Source organism: Clinocottus analis, unplaced genomic scaffold, assembly GCF_023055335.1.
Source record: "Clinocottus analis isolate CAN_PGR_092001 unplaced genomic scaffold, fCliAna1.0.p SCAF_10, whole genome shotgun sequence".
NCBI classification, from domain to species: domain Eukaryota; kingdom Metazoa; phylum Chordata; class Actinopteri; order Perciformes; family Cottidae; genus Clinocottus; species Clinocottus analis.
In genome coordinates, this window is record NW_027175821.1 from 4,904,491 (window position 1) to 4,922,820 (window position 18,330).

Genomic DNA, 18,330 nt, shown 5'->3' on the forward strand with positions numbered 1-18,330 from the left:
CCACACCACTGGTCTGCCCAAGAAACCTGAATTGATTGATTTGACTCGATTCCACCACAGGCAGAGTGAGACGGAGCGAATGGGAGAAAGAAGACGGACTGACAGCACAGATAAAGAGAGAGAGAGAGAGAGAGAGAGAGAGAGAGAGAGAGAGAGAAAGAGAGAGAGAGGGAGAGAGGAAGGGAGAGGTCGGAGGAGAAAAATGAGCGTGTTTCATATCGTAAAATCTCGAAGAGCAACACCGGGAAAGATGTGAATTACGAGCCAACAATTCTGTCATTGCCTATTATCTTCACTGCCACACAAACACACACACACACACACACACACACACACACACACACACACACACACACACCTTGGTGTAAACCTGGCATGGTGGAAGTGTGTGAGGAGAGGTGCGATTGGATCACTCTATTCTAGTCGTGGTGTCGGAGGGGGCCGGGGGGAGGTTTTGTGTGAACAGATGGTGTTTACCTAGTAGCAGGTTGGTTGGATCACCTTACCACCCCGCCTCTGTCGACCAGACCATTTCAGCAATCCATAGAAAAGACACGCGGCGGAAAAAAAAAAAAAACAGGCAAGCACGCACTGGTGCAAGGAAAAAACAAAACTCACACACACACACACACACACACACACACACACACACACACACACACACGCCATTCCACTCATCTGAATGAGGGGTGATAACTCACCGAGCTGCAGTCGGGGAAAGGATGGAGATAAACGAGGGGTGACGAAATGAGAGAGAAAGAGAGCAGCGAGAGAGGGAGCGGCGGAGATAGAGAGAGTGGAGGAGAGGAGAGGAGAATTGGGCCATTGGTGGGGATTTTTTTTTCTTTTTCTTTTTTTTTCTCTCTGGTCTGTAGTTATGTAGGTCACTTTTTTTTTTCTTTTTTTTTTTTTTTTTCCTCTCCGCGACTCTCGGAGTGGGGGAAATTTGTAAAACTGACATAATAAGGCATTTGGCCCGCAGTGACGCTTCTGAAGACGCTCTCTGTCTTCGCTCGCTCATTTGCATTTCGTGCCACAGCTTCGCCCGAAATGCTGCTCTACCTGCTGATCGGAGAGAGAGAGAGAGAGAGAGAGAGAGAGAGAGAGGGGGGGGAGGATGAACGGCGGGAGGACAGCTGATTTCTTATTTTGGCCCGGGGAGGGAGAAGTGAGAAAAATGAAGAATATTTAAATGCGAAATGAGGAGCCTCCACACAAGCACACAGCAACAAAAAAAAAAACACACTTTTCTCGCGGCCTCTGAATCGGAGAATGTTTTCTATTTCATGCTCGCCTTCCTGCGGAGACCTCTCTTGCTCTTCCTCACCTCTTCCGTGTACGAGGCGGTGGGAGACGTGAGGTAGAACTACAAATCCCTCCCTCGTTAATAATTCACCTGTAGCCGTGCGACCGCTCGGCCAGACAGAAAGAAAAAGAAAGACAGACAGACAGAAAGAAAAGGAACGGGGATGTTTTCTCGATGACATCGCATGTCCTGTCAGTCTCGGGACATTGTAAAATGTGCACGTACATACACCCCTACACACACACACACACACACACACACACACACACACACGCAGAGGAGCAGCCGGTGCAGTGTATGAGGTCTGACAGTGATCTCCCAGGACCAGCTTGGGTTGCTAAAATAAGGCTGTGTCTGGAAAGAGGTGGATTCCCCTTGAGTGGGGCACAGAAGAGCACTAAAAGCTAAGTGGAGATGAAAAAAAAAAAAAAAAAAAAAAAACGCCCCTAGATTTGAAGGAGAGAGCGAGAGGATGGAGGAGAAAGGGGGAGAGAAGGTGAAGGGCAGGAGAGCGATGGAAACACGAGACGAGAGGAGAGCGAGGAGGACGGCGCTCCTGAGGAACATCTCCAAGACAACACAACTGGCACCTGGAATCCATAACTCATCGATAGTGAAGCTGGATTGAAACGAGGGAATGAAACGGTCGAACCCCCTCGCGAGCCCACGTAATGTGACGGGAACGTTCTCGGAAAAATGGGATGGATATTTCCGCACAACGTGGCTGAACGCGCAACCGAATTGTCTCTTGTTTTCTGTGATGCCATCCAACCACCGAGCGTTAATAATTCGCCGCACACACACACACACACACACACACACTCACAGGCGTGCGAGTATATGCCGAATATGGAAAGAAGCTGCTGTGTGGAGCGGGACTTTAACGTGGGGCAGCATCCTCAGCGTGTGGGGGTGGAGCTTAAAGAGAGTATTGTTTTCTTTACTCCCCTTCTCTCACTCAATAATACAACTGTGTCACATATTTTTAAATATGCATTGAAAAAAGAAACTTTGGTCTCTAGATTACCGCGGGATCTGCACAAACAGCATTTTTTCACTGTTACATAATCACACAGAAAATATGATTTGTATACCAAATGGAAAAAAAAGAGTAAATAATTAAAATATTTGCAAGTTAAAGCGCTAAATAGTCACACATATGCGTGTGTGTGTGTGTGTGTGTGTGTGTGTGCGTATACAAGCGTGGTACAACTAGTGGGACTTGCGAAGTACAACTTGGAGCAGAAGTATAGGAATAAAAACACAGCGTGTCACATCGGCAACATGACTTGAGAGCTTTTTACTCTCCTCTCCACTCCGCCATACAACACTGAGCCCCACCCTCCATCCCCATCGAACTCTATCTTTTATACCCTTTTATGCCTCCATGTCCCTCCCTCTTCTTCTTCTCCGTCCATGCCTGTGTGTAAGTAAAGTACTTTCCTCCTCCATTAGCTGCTTTTGTCGCTGTTCCAAGGGGACGCCGAGTCTGGAGAAGTGAGTACGAGAGAAGGATGACAGAAGATAATAGACGGGGCTCAATGTGGCACCTCGTCCGCATACACCTGCAGACGGGGGAGGCGCCGCAGAAAAAAAAAAAAAAAAAAGACTGTTTTTTTTCTTTTTCCGGAGGAATTGTGTTGTGAGAACGCACAAAGCCGAAAAACCAGGAAGAAAGAAATAACACAATTTGCAGATTTGGCAGCAGAGCAGCGCTGTCTTTAAGTGGGACTGCTTTGTGCATCTGTATTCCTTCATGCGTGTGTGTGTGTGTCCATTGTTTTAGGAAAGTTATTTGTGGGCCTGCTGTTGCTTGCTGAGTCTGGAACAACAGAAACATGTAAATGAGCTGCTTTTTTTTTTTCAAGTCAACCTTGAAAAGAAAAAAAAACAGAAGAAAACTCACCTTTGATACGTTTTCACTCGGCCGTCACTCTCGCGCGTTTTTGATTCCCCTCCCCCCCCCCTCCGCTTTATTTATCCGGCAGCTTTATGTGCTTGTATTGTTTGTTTGTTCTCAGAGATGAGTCTACAGGCCCTGAAATTGGCAAGTGACGCTTTAAATGTGCGCGCCCTTGATCGGGTCACGCCTCCGACAGAAGAGACGGAGAGGAGCGCGACGCTCGGGCACAAAGGCCCCTGGATGTGTTTGAATTTATTCTTGGTAGGAGGGGGAGTTTTTATCAGGGGGAGTGGAGGGGGGGGGGGGGTATTCGGCGGTCGAAAGTGCTCGCCAGCTATTCTAATTGAGAGCGCGACAAAAGTGTGTGACGACTTTCTGATGCCGACACCGCCCGGGTATAATATCCTCGCCGCGTCCCCAGAGCGGCGTTTCAATCCCACACGGTCGGCGGGAGAATGATGGAGCGAGATACGGAGCGCATGAAGGGAAAAGGCGAAGAAGTAGAAGAAGAAAGAGGGAAAAAAAAGGGAGTGTGTGTGCGTGTGTGTGTGTGTGTGGCGGTAAACAACCTCAACCTGTTCTCCGAGCCGCTCCCGGTCTGCGTGGCGAGAGCGACCGGGAGATAGGGATGAGACAAGGTGGAGTGTGTTTGAGGGGAAGCACTCCCACTGCCTTCCTCGGTCTCTCTTTTCCCCTCTTCTCTCTCTGCAATCCCTCTCTCCCCGCGAGCCAGTGTGTGTTTGAGTGGGTGAAACACTGCCACAGTCCTATAGCCTCCCGTGAGACACCACTTCAAACAGACTGGAGAAGCACTGCCAAGGGTTCACTTGCTGGATCTGTGTGTGTGTGTGTGTGTGTGTGTGTGTGAGCGCTATGTGTCTATACGCACGGGTGCTCCTCAAGCCTCCATTCGCTCTTTAATCTACTCTTTTTCTTTTTTATTATTTAGTATTCATTGCATTACATATGCGCGGATCCCCCAAAACAAACTGCCATCAAAGTGGCACTCCAACTTTCTCTCCCTCCCTTCCTCGAAACACACATGCCACTCGCACAGAAAACACACACACACACACACACACACACGCGCACACATATACACTTATACCCGGGCACGTGCACAGACAGGCGTAATTAAACAAATCCACGGTGTCTATTAAGCGCGGAGGCCTCCCCGCTGCGAGAGACATATTAAAACTCGGATTAGCCCAAAACAATTACAAAATGCTACAGACGGGCCCCGCAGTCCCCCGGACGGCGCCGTGAGGCGCGTGAGCGGCGCTCCTGTCGCTCCTGTCGCCTCATGTGGGCTTTAAACCAGGCAAACGCGGGTTTCTTCCCCCCCCCCCTCCCTCTCGCATCGCTCCCTCGTGTTTTGTTTTCGCGGGGACCTTGAAGCGGCACGCGGCACTAAATAAAAACCACTCTGAACGGCGCGATGAGTCAAGTCTCATTATGTTTGGAATTTGCGTCGTCGTGCTCAGGCGGCGACGTGCGCCGGCGACAATGTTAAGACAATGTACACGATTTTACTGATGCACACCAGGTGGGTGGATGGGGGAGGGGCGGTGATTCGCTCCTGTTACTGGATCTGAAAATGCAACATTGTGTGCTTCACCTGGAAAGTACAAAACCATCATCCTCCATCGTCGCTCCTCCTGCTCCGCGACTTCCCGTTCTCTTTTTCTCCCCCCCCCCCCCCCCCCCGCCTCCCCTCACACTCTCTGACTCACAACATTTGTACCAGCTATATTTGCACATTTGTGTTCTTCTTACTTCTACACCAGGGTTTCAGTCACCACGTAGAGTGAGAGAAAGAGAGAGAGAGAGAGAGAAAACTGTCTATAAATCATTAAATGGCTCAGCCTCCAAGATACGACGCTGACTTGCTTGTACGATATGGAACGACTGGAGCTCGTAGATCACCTGGAGCTGGTTTGTTTGCCGTTCTCAGAGTGAGAATCTTCATGTCGTTACTGTGCACTTGTGGCACACACGAGCAGAGGATCTTACGGTGTGCATTTCTAAGCACGCACACGTCTCGTTACGTGACTGACTTTACAAATGGGCTCTACATGAGGAACACAGCTCCCCGAGCCTTCTTGTGCAAATACTTGCCTTGAATTCTTCAGTTTTCATTCTGCTCAAACACTTTCCACACGTAAAACCCTTCCAATATGTGTATGAATTATGCTCTATCAATAAACCTCTGTCTCCTCCTCCCTTTAACTGCCCCCCCCCTCCCCCCCCCACACACACACACACCTCTCCATCCTCTGTGCCTCTTTCCATCTCCTCGGCAGAAGAAGTGGGAAGTCTACCTGCTGGATAATCCTGCATTACATCCTTAATCCTCTCACCGTGTACACACACGCACACACACACACACACACACACACACGCACGCACACACAATGCTAAACAATGGAAGCAGGTGTGTTGGAGGGATTGCACACACCTGCACGTCCTGCATATTTTTCTGCAAATCGTAAATTATTATTATCAAGTGACACGTTTTGCACGGACGTGGCGTGAAAGCACAGTCCCCCCCCCCCCCCCCCGCTGTGACACAGATTGGACGAGCAGAGCGTCGGCACACAGCGGACTGTCACCACGGGGTCCGACACTGGGCCGTCTAAGAATATCTGAAGGATCAAAATAAACCAGAGAGGCATATGGAAAAATGCGTTTGAGGCGTGTATGTGCGTGTTCTGTGTTGGGGGGGGGCAAAAAAGGTGGGAGACATGAGAGCGATGGCATGAAAATGAAATAAAACAGAGTGAGGGATGAAGGCAGAGTCACAGACAGAGAGGGATGAGTGGAGACGGAGGAGAGGATGGAGATCTCTGAGCAGTGGCTCTCATTAAGAAGTGGCTCCGGGGTCCAGTCACTTGCCATTGATTTGTTTAAAATCCAAAGCTCAGGCATCGACAAGCTCGGCGTCCTCGAGTCCCCGTTAAAGCCAAACAAGTGCACGCGGAGCCGCGGACCGACGGCCAATCACGGGTCGCGGTTTTATCTTGCCGGAGCAGACTTAGCACTGAAGTCAGTGAGTCATCTCAGATCGCCCCGGCATAACACACAGTGATGTTTTGAAAAGAAATAATAATGAAATGAAAAAACATAATCAGAAGTCAAACGGATACAACGGAATCCTTCTAATTCCTCTCATGAACCCCGGAAACAAATCTGAACTCCTCAAACACTTAAGTCTGCGTCTGCTTTCGAAATACTCCAGACTCACTCGAGTGCACTTGTGTGTCCGTGCGTGTGTGTGTCCGTGTGTGTGTGTGTGTCCGTGTGTGTGCTTCTGGCTGAACAGCCTATGAATAGAGGCCATAGTCAATCAATAGCAATCTACGGCCAGCCTTCGCAATGCTAATGGAACTGTGCAAGAGCTGGCATTTGGCCAGTGCCATCACTGCAGCATCAGTCTGAAAGCAAGCAAGCAGGCGCGCACACACACACACACACACACACACACACACACACACACACGCAGCCAGAGAAAAAGGTTAGAGAGACAAGAGGTGAGAGCCACAATGTGTGTCAATACGAGAGAGACAAAGAGTGAGACGGAGGCAGAGAGAGGGTGGCGGGTTTGTGTGTGTGTGTGTGTGTGTGTGTGTGTGTGTGTGTGTGACACGCGGCACAGGGAGATGAATGTGTGGTGTGACATTGTTTAGGTGATCGGGAAAATGATCGATGGAATCATTTCACTGCCCCCTCTGCCCTTCTGCATGGCCGTCTCCCATCATCACCCCCCTTAAGCAGTGCTCATTAGGGACACACACACACACACACACACACACACACACACACACACACACACACACACACATGCTAGCACACATAAGAAGGCTGAGTTTCATTTTGTCATCATCCCTAAGGCAAGGTCATACTGCCCTGTTTCCTCAAAAAACTGTTAAGACCGCTGTCTGGTGAGTTGTGTGTCTGTGTGTGTGTGTGTCTATGCATTCAAGCCTGCAAATTAGCATGAGAGAGAGAGATAGAGAGAGAGAGCGAGAGAGAGAGAGCGAGAGAGCAACACTGGTCATGTACATGGAGAAAAAAGAGGTTATGTAACTAGCATAGACTCTGTACAAGTTGTGCGACTTATTTGTGTATCGTGGCTCCGGTGACCTTTCTCAAGTCCTTCCAGAGTCTCCAGAACTGAATACTGTACTGCAGTATGTGCCGAGTAAATCCCTCCTGAGCTGGAAAAAGGCCTTATACGCTGTGACTGAAATCCAAAATGGGAGGACAAAAAAAGAAGGAAAAAAAAGAAAAAGGGAAATAAAGCCATGATTTTGCTCCGTTTAATCATCTCCGTACGGAAGTGAGCACATTATGTCGAGTTAATTGAGGGGAAAAGACAAAAAAAAAAAAAAGAGAAACATTTGAGTCGAATGTGTCACCCAGCTCACAAAATTGATGGACGGCTAATGTACCTTTTTTTTTCCCCCCAAGAAAAGTCATTTCAGCGAGTTCATCAAAGTAATTTGAAAGTAATAAAAACTAACTCTATAATGCATAACTGTCTCCGTGAAGCCAGGTTGGAAGTCCTTGCTGTGATTTAAAGGACACATGTAGGCTAATCGATAACATCTTTCTTTAAAATGAATGGGGTGGCAGGGACCGAATATGGCCCATATAACCTGTCCCTGTGTCCCGGGAGGTGACCTCAAGTAATCCTTCACTGACAACATGAAATATCTTCATTTCAACAGGTTTTCACCGGCTGCTATTTCCCAGCATTAACAATGTCAAACCATAATGTTTCCATACAACTGAACTGTCAGTGTGAAGGTTAGTTTGGGTGTTTGAGTACCACTTGGCAGCATTTTCATATCCCTTTTATAGATTTCCTTTTGTTTCATCATGTATCCAATAGCTAAATATTCCAACTAGTAAACTATTTCACAGTTTGTCCATTACTTAAGCTAGCTGTTTAACTATTAATCCTTACTTTAGGATAGCTATTTCACCATTTATCAATTTATTACGCTATATATTTTACCCTTCATCCATGACTTCAGATCGCTATTTAACTATTCATCTTTACTTTAAGATAGCTTTTTCGCCATTTACCGTTACAACTATGTAACCAAAGTATATTCATAACTTTCAGTTCACTCTCTGCAGGCTACAGCTTGTGGAGGCTTCTCGATGGCAAGAAACAGACCGGTAGTCGCGTGTTACAGCTGACGCAATAGCGGCTATTTACATGAATTCCATTACATATACCGTCTTCCTTTTTCTTCTAAATATATAGCCACTGCACTTTCTTTTCAAGTGTCTCCTGACAGCTGCAGAGTACAAGTAACCCGGTTGGGAACCACCGCTACGAGGTGCGCCCTGCCACAACACAAGCAGAGACAACTGCACACAGGCAGCTCCTCCACTTACAAGAGTAGCCTCATTTCCACTAATGCTTTGTAAAAAAAAAAAAAACACCTCCCTCTCTGCGCTTGTGAAACAATCCTATATTTGACCTATTTTTGCTCCAGACGCCGCGCAGCCGAAACTACCTGGCTGTCTGTCTGCGCAAGAGGCCCCGCTCTCCCGAAAACTGTCGGATGCGGCTCTCTAACGCGCGATCCGCCGCCGCCGCCGTTGCCGCCGCCGCCACCCCGTTCCCCCCCCCCTTGAAATTGGTTTCACATCTGTGGCGACGTGACAGCCGAGGAGGCAGCCAGTAGTTGTCCAGGGTCGGAGTGACTCACAGTCTGGCCTGGAGGAAAGGTATAGTCTCGCCTCTTTTCTTTTCTTCTTTATGGTAATAACACAGACCCGAGGAGAGCGTTTGGGAGAAAAGGAGGAAGAGATGCAGGAGACAGAGAACAAAAGAACAGGGTGAAGAGTTCAGGAAGCTGGAGTCAGTGCTTTGGGGAGAAGGATATTAAATATGAAGGGAGGTGCTGAGAAGGAGACGTGGACGGGAGGTAGCAGAGAGGCGGAGAGATAGCGGAGCAATGGGTGAACGTTAGATAAGACGAAGAAGGGAATGGAGGACGGCTAGTCGGGTTTCCAGTGTCCAAACACTGGCGTGATGAGTCATGGAGTCACCGCTGTTGCTACTACCCAAGAAGGTATAATGAGGCCGTGGAGAAGAACAATGGCACTTCTAAGACAGAAAACCCTTTCCAGCAGAAATGCCGAGATCAATTTGTCACCTCGGCATGACTGTAATTGTGACACTTTCATCTGTCACATAGTTAGCTCTGTCATGGATCGATCACTTAGAGCGTTAGCGTCGCGTCGCTAAAAAATGGGATATCACTCGCATCCTACACGGTCGCTTTGATAGAGGGTACAATGCTTTCCCGGCGTACAAGAGAATTAAAAAGGTGAATGAAGATGATGAATAGCTGCGCGCAAACACTCGTCTTCTTTATTAATATGCAGCGCAAAGTGAAAGTGAAAGGATTTAAATCAACTGCGATGGCAGCGATTGTTTTCTTCATCTTTTATTTTTACAAATTAGCGTTTAAAGTGAGAGCCGGCACAAAAGATGGAGACGCGAGGGCCATGAGAAGACGGCGCCAGGTGTGGAGGGATGGGGGAGGGGAGGGGTGGGAGAGAGAGAGAGAGAGAGAGAGAGAGGGGCGATATGGGAGGAGTGGGATGTGTTGGGGTATAGGTGACACACATGGCAGCGCCACATGCAGATGGTACACATGGATGAGCAGCCAGGGTAGTCAAGCATAAAAGCAGCCAGCTCACTGATCAGGCACACACGCGCGCGCACACACACACGCACGCGCGCGCGCACACACACACACACGCACGCACGCACGCGCGCACACACACACACGCTCAAAAAAGCATGCTGAGAACACCAGTTAGCTTGCCAGCCCTTTACTCACCCAAATCACCACTGTGAAAATTAATACCTCCAACCGTTCATAAAAAAAAAAAAAGAAAAACAGCCACTCACTCCATAAAAGACACAAAAACACACCCGCACACACACGCGCACGCAAAACACACTCCAGAAATCAATAAATGCATTAAATATTTACATAGGAAAATGCATCTCTAAAATTTGCGGGGGGAAACCATTTTGAAACATTTGATTTTAAAGTGGGCTCAATAAAGAAAACAGTCTGCGATCCGAACGTTTTTATATCGCTCGTGTTAATCTAAACGGTTTTGTCTTCAGAAAAACGACTCCAGAACACGAAGACCGACCCGCTGGCTTTACCGGCGAGAGGCGAGACAATACGTAAAAATAAACCCGGGCAACCTTCCTCTTTTGTCCCGGTTTCAAACATGCGCACAGAGCCATCAAACCGCATGTGTTATACACAAACGCGCGGGCCCTGACGGCCATGCACACAATAAAGCGCGGCGCGTCGGGGAGGACACGGGGGGCTGAAAGCAATCTTCCAGCTGACCTTGAGTGGGGAGGACAAAACGTGTGATGGAGGGAGGGAAAAAAAAAAAATAGAAAAACCCAAAGCGAGGGAAAAGGAGTGAAATACATAATCTATCTGCACTGGCAGATGGAAACAAATGCTTTCACTGTGATTGAGGACACATCGCCCTCACACGTCGCCCGCACACAACGGCCCGCACACATACACACACAAACACACACACACACACATATATATGTATATGTATATATATATAATATATTGACTCACACATGTTTTGGCTTAAAGAACACTTGATGGAAAGGAGAAAAACTCATTTTCCTAAAGCAGGAGAGGAACAGAGAGAGCGAGAGAGAGAGAGAGAGAGAGAGAGAGAGAGAGAGAGAGAGAGAGAGAGGGGAAATGGAGAGGGCGATGCGGCGAAAGGAGGAGAAAAGCCTTGGGTGCAGAGAGAGAACAGAGGAGTCGGTATAAAGAGGCCAAAATAGGTGGAAACAAAGAGGGAGAGGGAGCGAAGCAGACAGAGACAGATGGACGGAGTGAAGAGAGGGTCGGGAGAAAGAGAGGGATGCCTGATCGTGACCGGCCTTTGTAGATGACTGTCGTTGCTCACTTTCGAGTCGGGCTTCACTGAGGCAAAGTCTTAATGACTCACGGCCCGATACTCCGCATAATCAAGCTGTGCATGTGTGGGTCTGAGTGTGTCTGTGTGTGTGTGTGTGTGTGTGTGTGTGTGTGTGTGTGTGTGTCTGCGTGTGTGCGTATGAGCCACTAGTCTTGTAACAGAGAACTTTATTACCATCTGTTCCCACACATGCTTATTTGTTTAGCCGTGACACGCACGTCTTCTTCAATTGCTTTGCTATTTTTTTATTTTTTTTTGCTCTTCTCTCTCTCTCTCTCTCTCTCTCCCACTCTGTGCCTCTTCCAATCGCCTCTCTATTTCCGTGTCCTCTTCTCCCCTCTGCGTGGAGGGAGAGAGGGAGGGAGGGCGAGTGGTATTCCAATAAATAGCGTCCGACCAAAAGAAAATCAGCGATCATTACCTCGGTGGCTTTTCAAACTACCTCGCTCTCGTCAAGGGGAAATGCGCTTAATCCAAGCGTGTGTGTGTGTGCGTGTGTGTGTGTGTGTGTGTGTGTGTGTGCGTGCGTGCGTGTGTCAGCCTGTGTCACTGTGTGTGTCAATGTGAGTGTGTGCCTCAGTACCTGCAGAGGCCATTAGGTGGAGCTGGTGACTGACAGAGAGAGAGAGAGAGAGAGAGAGAGAGAGAGAGAGAGAGAGAGGACAGGGAGCTGAATGAAATGCAATGGAAGCCTCACTCTCTTCTACTTGTTATCACCAATGTTGCTTTTTCTTCTGGCAGTGTGTGTTTTAAGCTGTCCAACAGTGTGTTGTACTGCTTGTGTACAGGAGCATCAATTATTCTCGGCGCGGTGGGTATCACTTGCCGGTTGTAGTATATTAGTGGTTGTAGGTATATATGAATAAAATCGTATTTGCGCACCCTTGAGCGTGACGTTTAGAGCGACAGGAGAGACGGTGTGGTAGACCCCTCCCCCCCCCATGCAATACATTCTAATGAGTCATGGCAGGGAAGAGCGCAGGTGTAGCTAATATCATTAACGACATCCCAGCAAGCGACCATGCACAACGCCGCGGTCCCCAAATCTGGGGCGGCTTAGTGGAATGCAGCCATCGTTAATGTTATTAATTACACCTGTGCTTCGCCCCGCTTCTGGCATGTACTTAAAAAAAAAAAAAATGCTCACAAGAAGGGAAGCGGGAGGGGGGGCGGTGTTAACTGAAGGTGCAGCTGATGTTGTCCAAAGCCAACGGGGCGTGAAATCGGCAAGACTTTAAACGCTGTCCAAAAAAACAAAAACAACAACCCACAGATTTCCTGAGGATTTGTGAGAACACGCGGACACGCGCGCACCTGCGCAACCACAGATCTTGTTGTCGGTCCAGAGAACAGGGACGGTCGCCTGGAGGAAGGGGCAGGTGTCCACAGATGGAGCTCTGTCTGTGTCTCTCTCCCTCTCTCTACACCACAGATGGACCCAATCACACCTATTCCTCTCTCGCGTGCCCTGAAGCTACACGATAAGCGCCGTGCGGCGCCAGCGTCTCACTTGTTTGCTGTGACATGAGATGCGTCGTCCTCCGAATGAGCCTCTACGTATGCGTGGGTGTAGGGCTGCAGTGTTTACGGCCTACAGCAGAGCACGTGTCGGCGTGGACGGTGGCGGCTGATACTGCAATGTGGAAACGCCAGGCGTCCATCAATCCATCAGGGTTAGCAAGCTACCGTGTGCGTGTGTGCGTGTGTGCGTGTGTGTGCGTGTGTTCGGTGAGACGTGCGCTTCCCCTAATACCAACCAATTTTTCAGAGCGCGCCATGCAAATGAGTCCTTAAGATTCACAAGTGTCCGCCGGGCTCGGGATGACACTTGATTTCATGTCATATTTGCCCGCTTTTTCGGAGACGGCTGAACACGTGTGAGGCGGCGTGCAGAGGGTCTGTGTGTCTGTCTCAGATGGCGGCGGAAGGCGGCGAGGGAGGGAGGGAGGGAGGCGGGAGTCCCGCTGGCCAACGCGGGACCGCCCGCTCCGCAGAGCAGGAAGTGAACCACCGATCTGTCATCTGTCTTCATAAAACCCACCAGTCAGGACCCTCCTAATTAGTCACCATGGAAACCGTGGCTAATTCCCTGGTCTGCCATGCCAATCACGTCCCGTCTGTGGCAGCAATCAGAAAGGCACATTTATCCACCGCTGGGCCGGATCCGCCAAACAGATGTGTGTGTGTGTGTGTGTGTGTTGTCGGTGCATATGCGTGTGGGCGGTTCAGGGAGCTTGTCTGTGTCTGTGTGTGTCTGTGTGTGTGTGTGTGTGTGTGTGTGTGTGTACTTGTGAAAGGCCTGTATTTCCTTAGACAATGTTGCCTTTATATTCTGGCAAAAGAAACAAAAATACCAAAAAAAAAAGAAAAGAAAAGCCCATGCTCAGCCTGTCTGGCTTGTGAATTCATAACGTTTGTTCAGATAGGAGGCAGATGTGTCAGAGCGGCGGAGAGGGGTGTGTGTCGTGTTGTGATTGTCTGTGGGAACTGTTTGATTAGCTTGACGAGTGCTAGCAATCCCCTCACACCCACAAAGCAATCAAACAACTATTATATGACGCACACGCACACACACACACACACACACATGCACTGAGACATCAGCATGCTACCTTCTTCCCTGAGGTCAAACTGTTCCTTCAGAACACACAACATAGCCGCTACCCCCCCCCCCCCCCCCCCGCTGTTCAAAAGTAACCCGCACATGCACACGTGTGGGGTTTTCGTGACAAATCAGGCCGCTTTGATTTTCAAATGAAATCACATCTAAATATCCAATCAATTCATCAGCGATGAATTAGAAAGGCAAATACCTCAAAGTAACCTTGTAAATATTGAGGACCGCACGCACGGGAATAAATTATGGATCGGAGGGGGAACGCGGTTCTCCCCGCGTCCCCGTCCATTCCTCGCCATCAGCGACCCGTCGATCACCCGTAATTACAATCAACTGGAACCACCAGAAGGCTAAGGGTGGGGTGTGGAGGGTGTGGGGGGGGGGCATGGGCGGGCAACACATAAGAGCGCACGCATGCACTCAATGACCCCCCCCATCCCCAAAAAAATTCACAAAAAACTCACACAGGAACACACACACGCAGAATGGCAGCGCATACAGCACTGGCATTCACCGATGCCAATCATAACTTCAAGCGCACATCAAAGCCAAGTTCTATATAGATGTATGCCGTTTGATCGCCTCCACCGTGCGCACACACACACACACACACACACACACACACACACACACACACGTACACGTACACGCGCTCGCCCGCTCCTCCATACGTGCGTGTAACCTACATAGGAATGATTCAAGAAGGCTTTTTTTTTTTTTTTTTTTTAGAGCGTGCTCGTGTCTCCATCCACAGCAGAGGACACGCTGGGAATTGGCTACAGTCAAGTTACAGCCAACGCTCTATTGTCCTCACACTGTTCAGTCTGGAGGGAGTGGAGCACAGCGCCACCCGACGAGCGACAAAGAGGGTCTTACCTGTCTCGTGAGAGAGGGTCTTGCTTCTTCCAGTGTTGCCTGAGTGATGCATCGCTCCGTACTTGTCTCTGCCTCTGATTAACCCTCTACCCTTATCTCCGCTCCTCTCCGCTCCCTTGAGAGTCCGCTTCTCTTGGTTCTCAATCTTTTGCGCACACACCACCGCCGCCGCCCCCCTCCCCTCCCCTCCCGCCACCAACACCACCACCACCCCACCCGCCGCTCACTCTCCGGCTCTCGACAAAGTCCTCGCCGCCAGGTCGCCCTTCCGCCTCGACCGACCGCTCGCTCGCTCGCTCGCTCCTCGCTCTTGTGTCGCTCCGCTTCTTTTTTCCCCCCTCGTCTCCCCCGTCTGTTTGCGGCTGAAGCTCTCGCTGAGGCGCAATCCGCGAGCTGAGCGCCGTAGCCGGAGAGAGAGCGAGAGAGAGAGAGAGAGATGGAGCCGGCGCCCGAGAGACACACTCACGCGGTGTGGGTCGACACACTTGCACACGTGTAGCTGCGGAGACGAACGCCACACACCAAAACACCAGAGGTGGTGGTGGGGGGGGAGAGATGGAGGAGGTGTGGAGGGGGGGGGAGGAAAGATGATTCCCCGCGCTGCTTTTTTCCTTTTCTCCTATTTTGTTTTGTCTCCCTCCTGTTTCTGGTCCTCAGTCCTTTTCCTTTTTCGCGCAATCCGTCACAGATCAAGGCCGGCTCTGGCGGAGGGGAACGGATGGATGAGGAGACGCTGAGAGTGAAAAAGAGAGTGCCTTTCAGCCTGTGGCAGGCGGAGCAGAAAAGATGTGGAGAGATGTGGCTGCGGCTCCATCCTCCATCTGCCCACAGCTGAGACTGAGAGCAGACTCAACGCACACACACACACTCTCTCTCTCTCTCTCTCTCTCTCTCGCTCTCTCACACTCGCTCTCTCTCTCCTCCTCTCACTCTCCTCCTCTCTCTCTCTCTCTCCCAGCACCGCCGCACCAGCGAGATGGAGGGGGAGGAAGGATGACGGCGGGAGCTAACAAACGAGCCAAAAGGAGAGGAAGAGAGAGAGAGAGAGAGAAAGAGAGAGAGAGAGAGAGAGAGAGAGAAGGGGTATAAGGGGGGGAGACAGTAAACGAGGGAGAGCGGAGCGGCAGACAGAGGGGGGGAAAAGAAGAGAAGGGAGGGAGGAGGCTGCGACGAGGGCGGGAGAAGGCGACGGAGCCCACGAGCGCTGGAGAGTGAAAAGAGTGACAGGATCATGGGAATGTGACAAAGCGTGCACATCAAAGGCGAAGGGGAAAAGGAAGAGGGGAGAGGATAAAATGAGATGTAGGGGACGCGAGGGAGGGGGGGGGAGGGAGGCGGGGGAGCGAGGTGAAGCAGAGGGAAGACGAGGTTGAGGGTAAAAAGGAGGAGAGACAAGGGAGGGGGAGGAAAGACAAGGGGGATAGTGGGGAGGGAGGGGGGCAAAGGACACTGCGGCGATGAAGCCGGTAATATGTCAGATCTCACATGGGCACAGTCGCAACCACGCAACGTCCCTAAATAGGAAAGGAGCAATGTCAAACCATGCGGGGGTGAGGGGAGGACAGGGGAGTTTAGATGACGAAACAATCGCCCTGGAACCAAACTGCGCCGCGAAACGTAAAAAAGGTAGGGGGGGGGAGGCAGGGACACAAGATTAATCATTTCGTCCTCTGACTTCGTAACCGGAGCCGCGGAAACACACACAGAAAAAGGTGCGCTTCCGTCTCCGTCCCCTCACAGACTCCAGCCAGCAGCTCAGGTGTAAGGTTACCAGGTGAGTGAAGGTCCCTGCAGTGTCCAGCAGAGGGCAGACATCTTTGTCACATGGCAGCCAGCAGGGCTGAGGTCATCTCCAGCTCATCAGCACGCTGGAGTATTACCACCAGTCCTACACCTCTCTGAACACGCTGCTCAACTCCAGCGTCACTGAAGTCAGACTGCATGTGGACAGCCTCGCATCTCCAAAGCCGTTAGTGCAAACTCGCGCGTGACTCGATGCGGCTAAAGAGGAGCGATACTGAAGCTTAATGTCAGGACTCTATTCCCTTTTCGGTCCTCACTCGCTGCGAAAACGAGCGAGGACGCTGAAGGTTACGGGAGGAATACATGAATGCAGAGGAAAATAAAAAGCGGCCAGCTGAGAGCGAGGGAGTACACGAGTGCCGGGAGCCTACACACACAAAGCAGGTCTGTGCTGTGTGGCGCTACCACGGTGAAGAGGGAGGAGGAGGAGGAGGAGGAGGAGGAGGAGGAGGAGGAGGAGGATGAGGTGGAGGAGGAGAGGAGCGCTGCGAAGGCCGACCCACGAGCCACCCCTCCAGAGGCTCGCCGTCGGCCTCATTTTCTACCTCTTCACGTGACATTCTCGGAAGCCATCCATCATCCTCAACGAGTCGCAGACGCTCGCACATAGGAGGCGCACACACACACACACACACACACACACACACACACACACACACACACACACACACACACACACACAGACATTTGCACGCACAGGTGTTGAGGCCTTCGATTTACGGCGGAGGGGTTGGGGGCGCGGAGAAGAAGGGGAGGGGGAGGGGGTGTCTTTCGGCGATGACTTCATCATATTAAAGGCGGAGAATCAGCGGGAGCGCAGGAGGAGACGCTGGATTTCTAGATGAGGTTCGCGTCGATTTGTCATGATAAAAAAAGAAAGAAAAGAAGACCCCCCCCCCCTCCTCCCCTCATGTCCGAGACAGAAACAAATTGCTTTCTTGACAACACCTTGTAATACTCCATCACGCACACGCACGTGGCATGAGCCGCCGTGCGTATACGTACACGCTAACACCTTCTCAAGCAGGTTATTTATCAGTGCCATTCAGGGTCATTATGCCTGTATAACTGTATATATCTGTGTGTATAGAAATACATTTTAGGTGCATATACACTCCACTCAGCGATTCACTGGAGAGTCCATTCTACCCACATTGCTTTAGCATTGAGGGGGCGAGGCCGTAAGGGAGAGATGTAAGGACAGGAAGCATGTGTTAAGGGAAGAAGAGAGAGAGAGAGAGAGAGAGAGAGAGAGAGAGAGAGAGCACATGGAAAGGTCGCGCAGACAAAAGTGAACAAGGATCGTGTGTGAGATGAAGATAAAACCTCTGCTCATTAGGCCTATTATGCAGATTGACTCAATCTGTCCCTCCCTCTCTCTTTCTTCGTCTCTCTTCTACAGTCTTCGAGTTCATCGCCCAGTTTCGAAAACTCAAGGCAGTTTGAACTACAAACTGATTCATACGTAGCATGTTATTTTATACTTCAGTTTTCTCTCCGCCACACAATTCCTTTCTTCCCCCTCAGTGACAGTTTTTTGTTCTTTTTTTTTTTTTTTCCTGGCCCCACTCTTTCCCCTCGCCTATTCCCATCCACCTACCTCTTGCTTCCCCTCCTCCTCCTCCTCCTCCTCCTCCTCCTACTTCTACCTGCCTCCTGAAGTGAAACACCAAGGGAGAGCAGGTGAGGGGGTGAGAGGGAGGGGGGGAGGGGAATGGATGGAGGGGGAAGGTGTGCTATAAGGTTCCCTCATGGGTTGAACACGGTCATTTGTCATGAGGCTGAAAGCTTAAGAAAAGACTAGTTAACCTTTACAGC

General features: G+C 50.2%; 1 protein-coding gene across 8 annotated transcripts in view; it reads right to left on the bottom strand.

Moving 5' to 3' along the window:
* Positions 1–18,330, bottom strand: part of tenm2a (teneurin transmembrane protein 2a) — a 199,878-nt gene that overhangs the window by 90,951 nt on the left and 90,597 nt on the right. For 4 of the 8 annotated variants that reach the window (XM_068583945.1, XM_068583937.1, XM_068583926.1 and 1 more), the window contains exon 1: positions 14,710–14,870. The exons of the other annotated variants lie outside the window; for them this stretch is intronic. In XM_068583945.1, coding sequence (XP_068440046.1) covers positions 14,710–14,761 — 52 coding nt within the window. In that variant the 5' untranslated portion in view covers positions 14,762–14,870. Of the gene's footprint in view, positions 1–14,709; positions 14,871–18,330 lie in introns of those variants that run through there. 8 annotated transcript variants of the gene reach the window in all.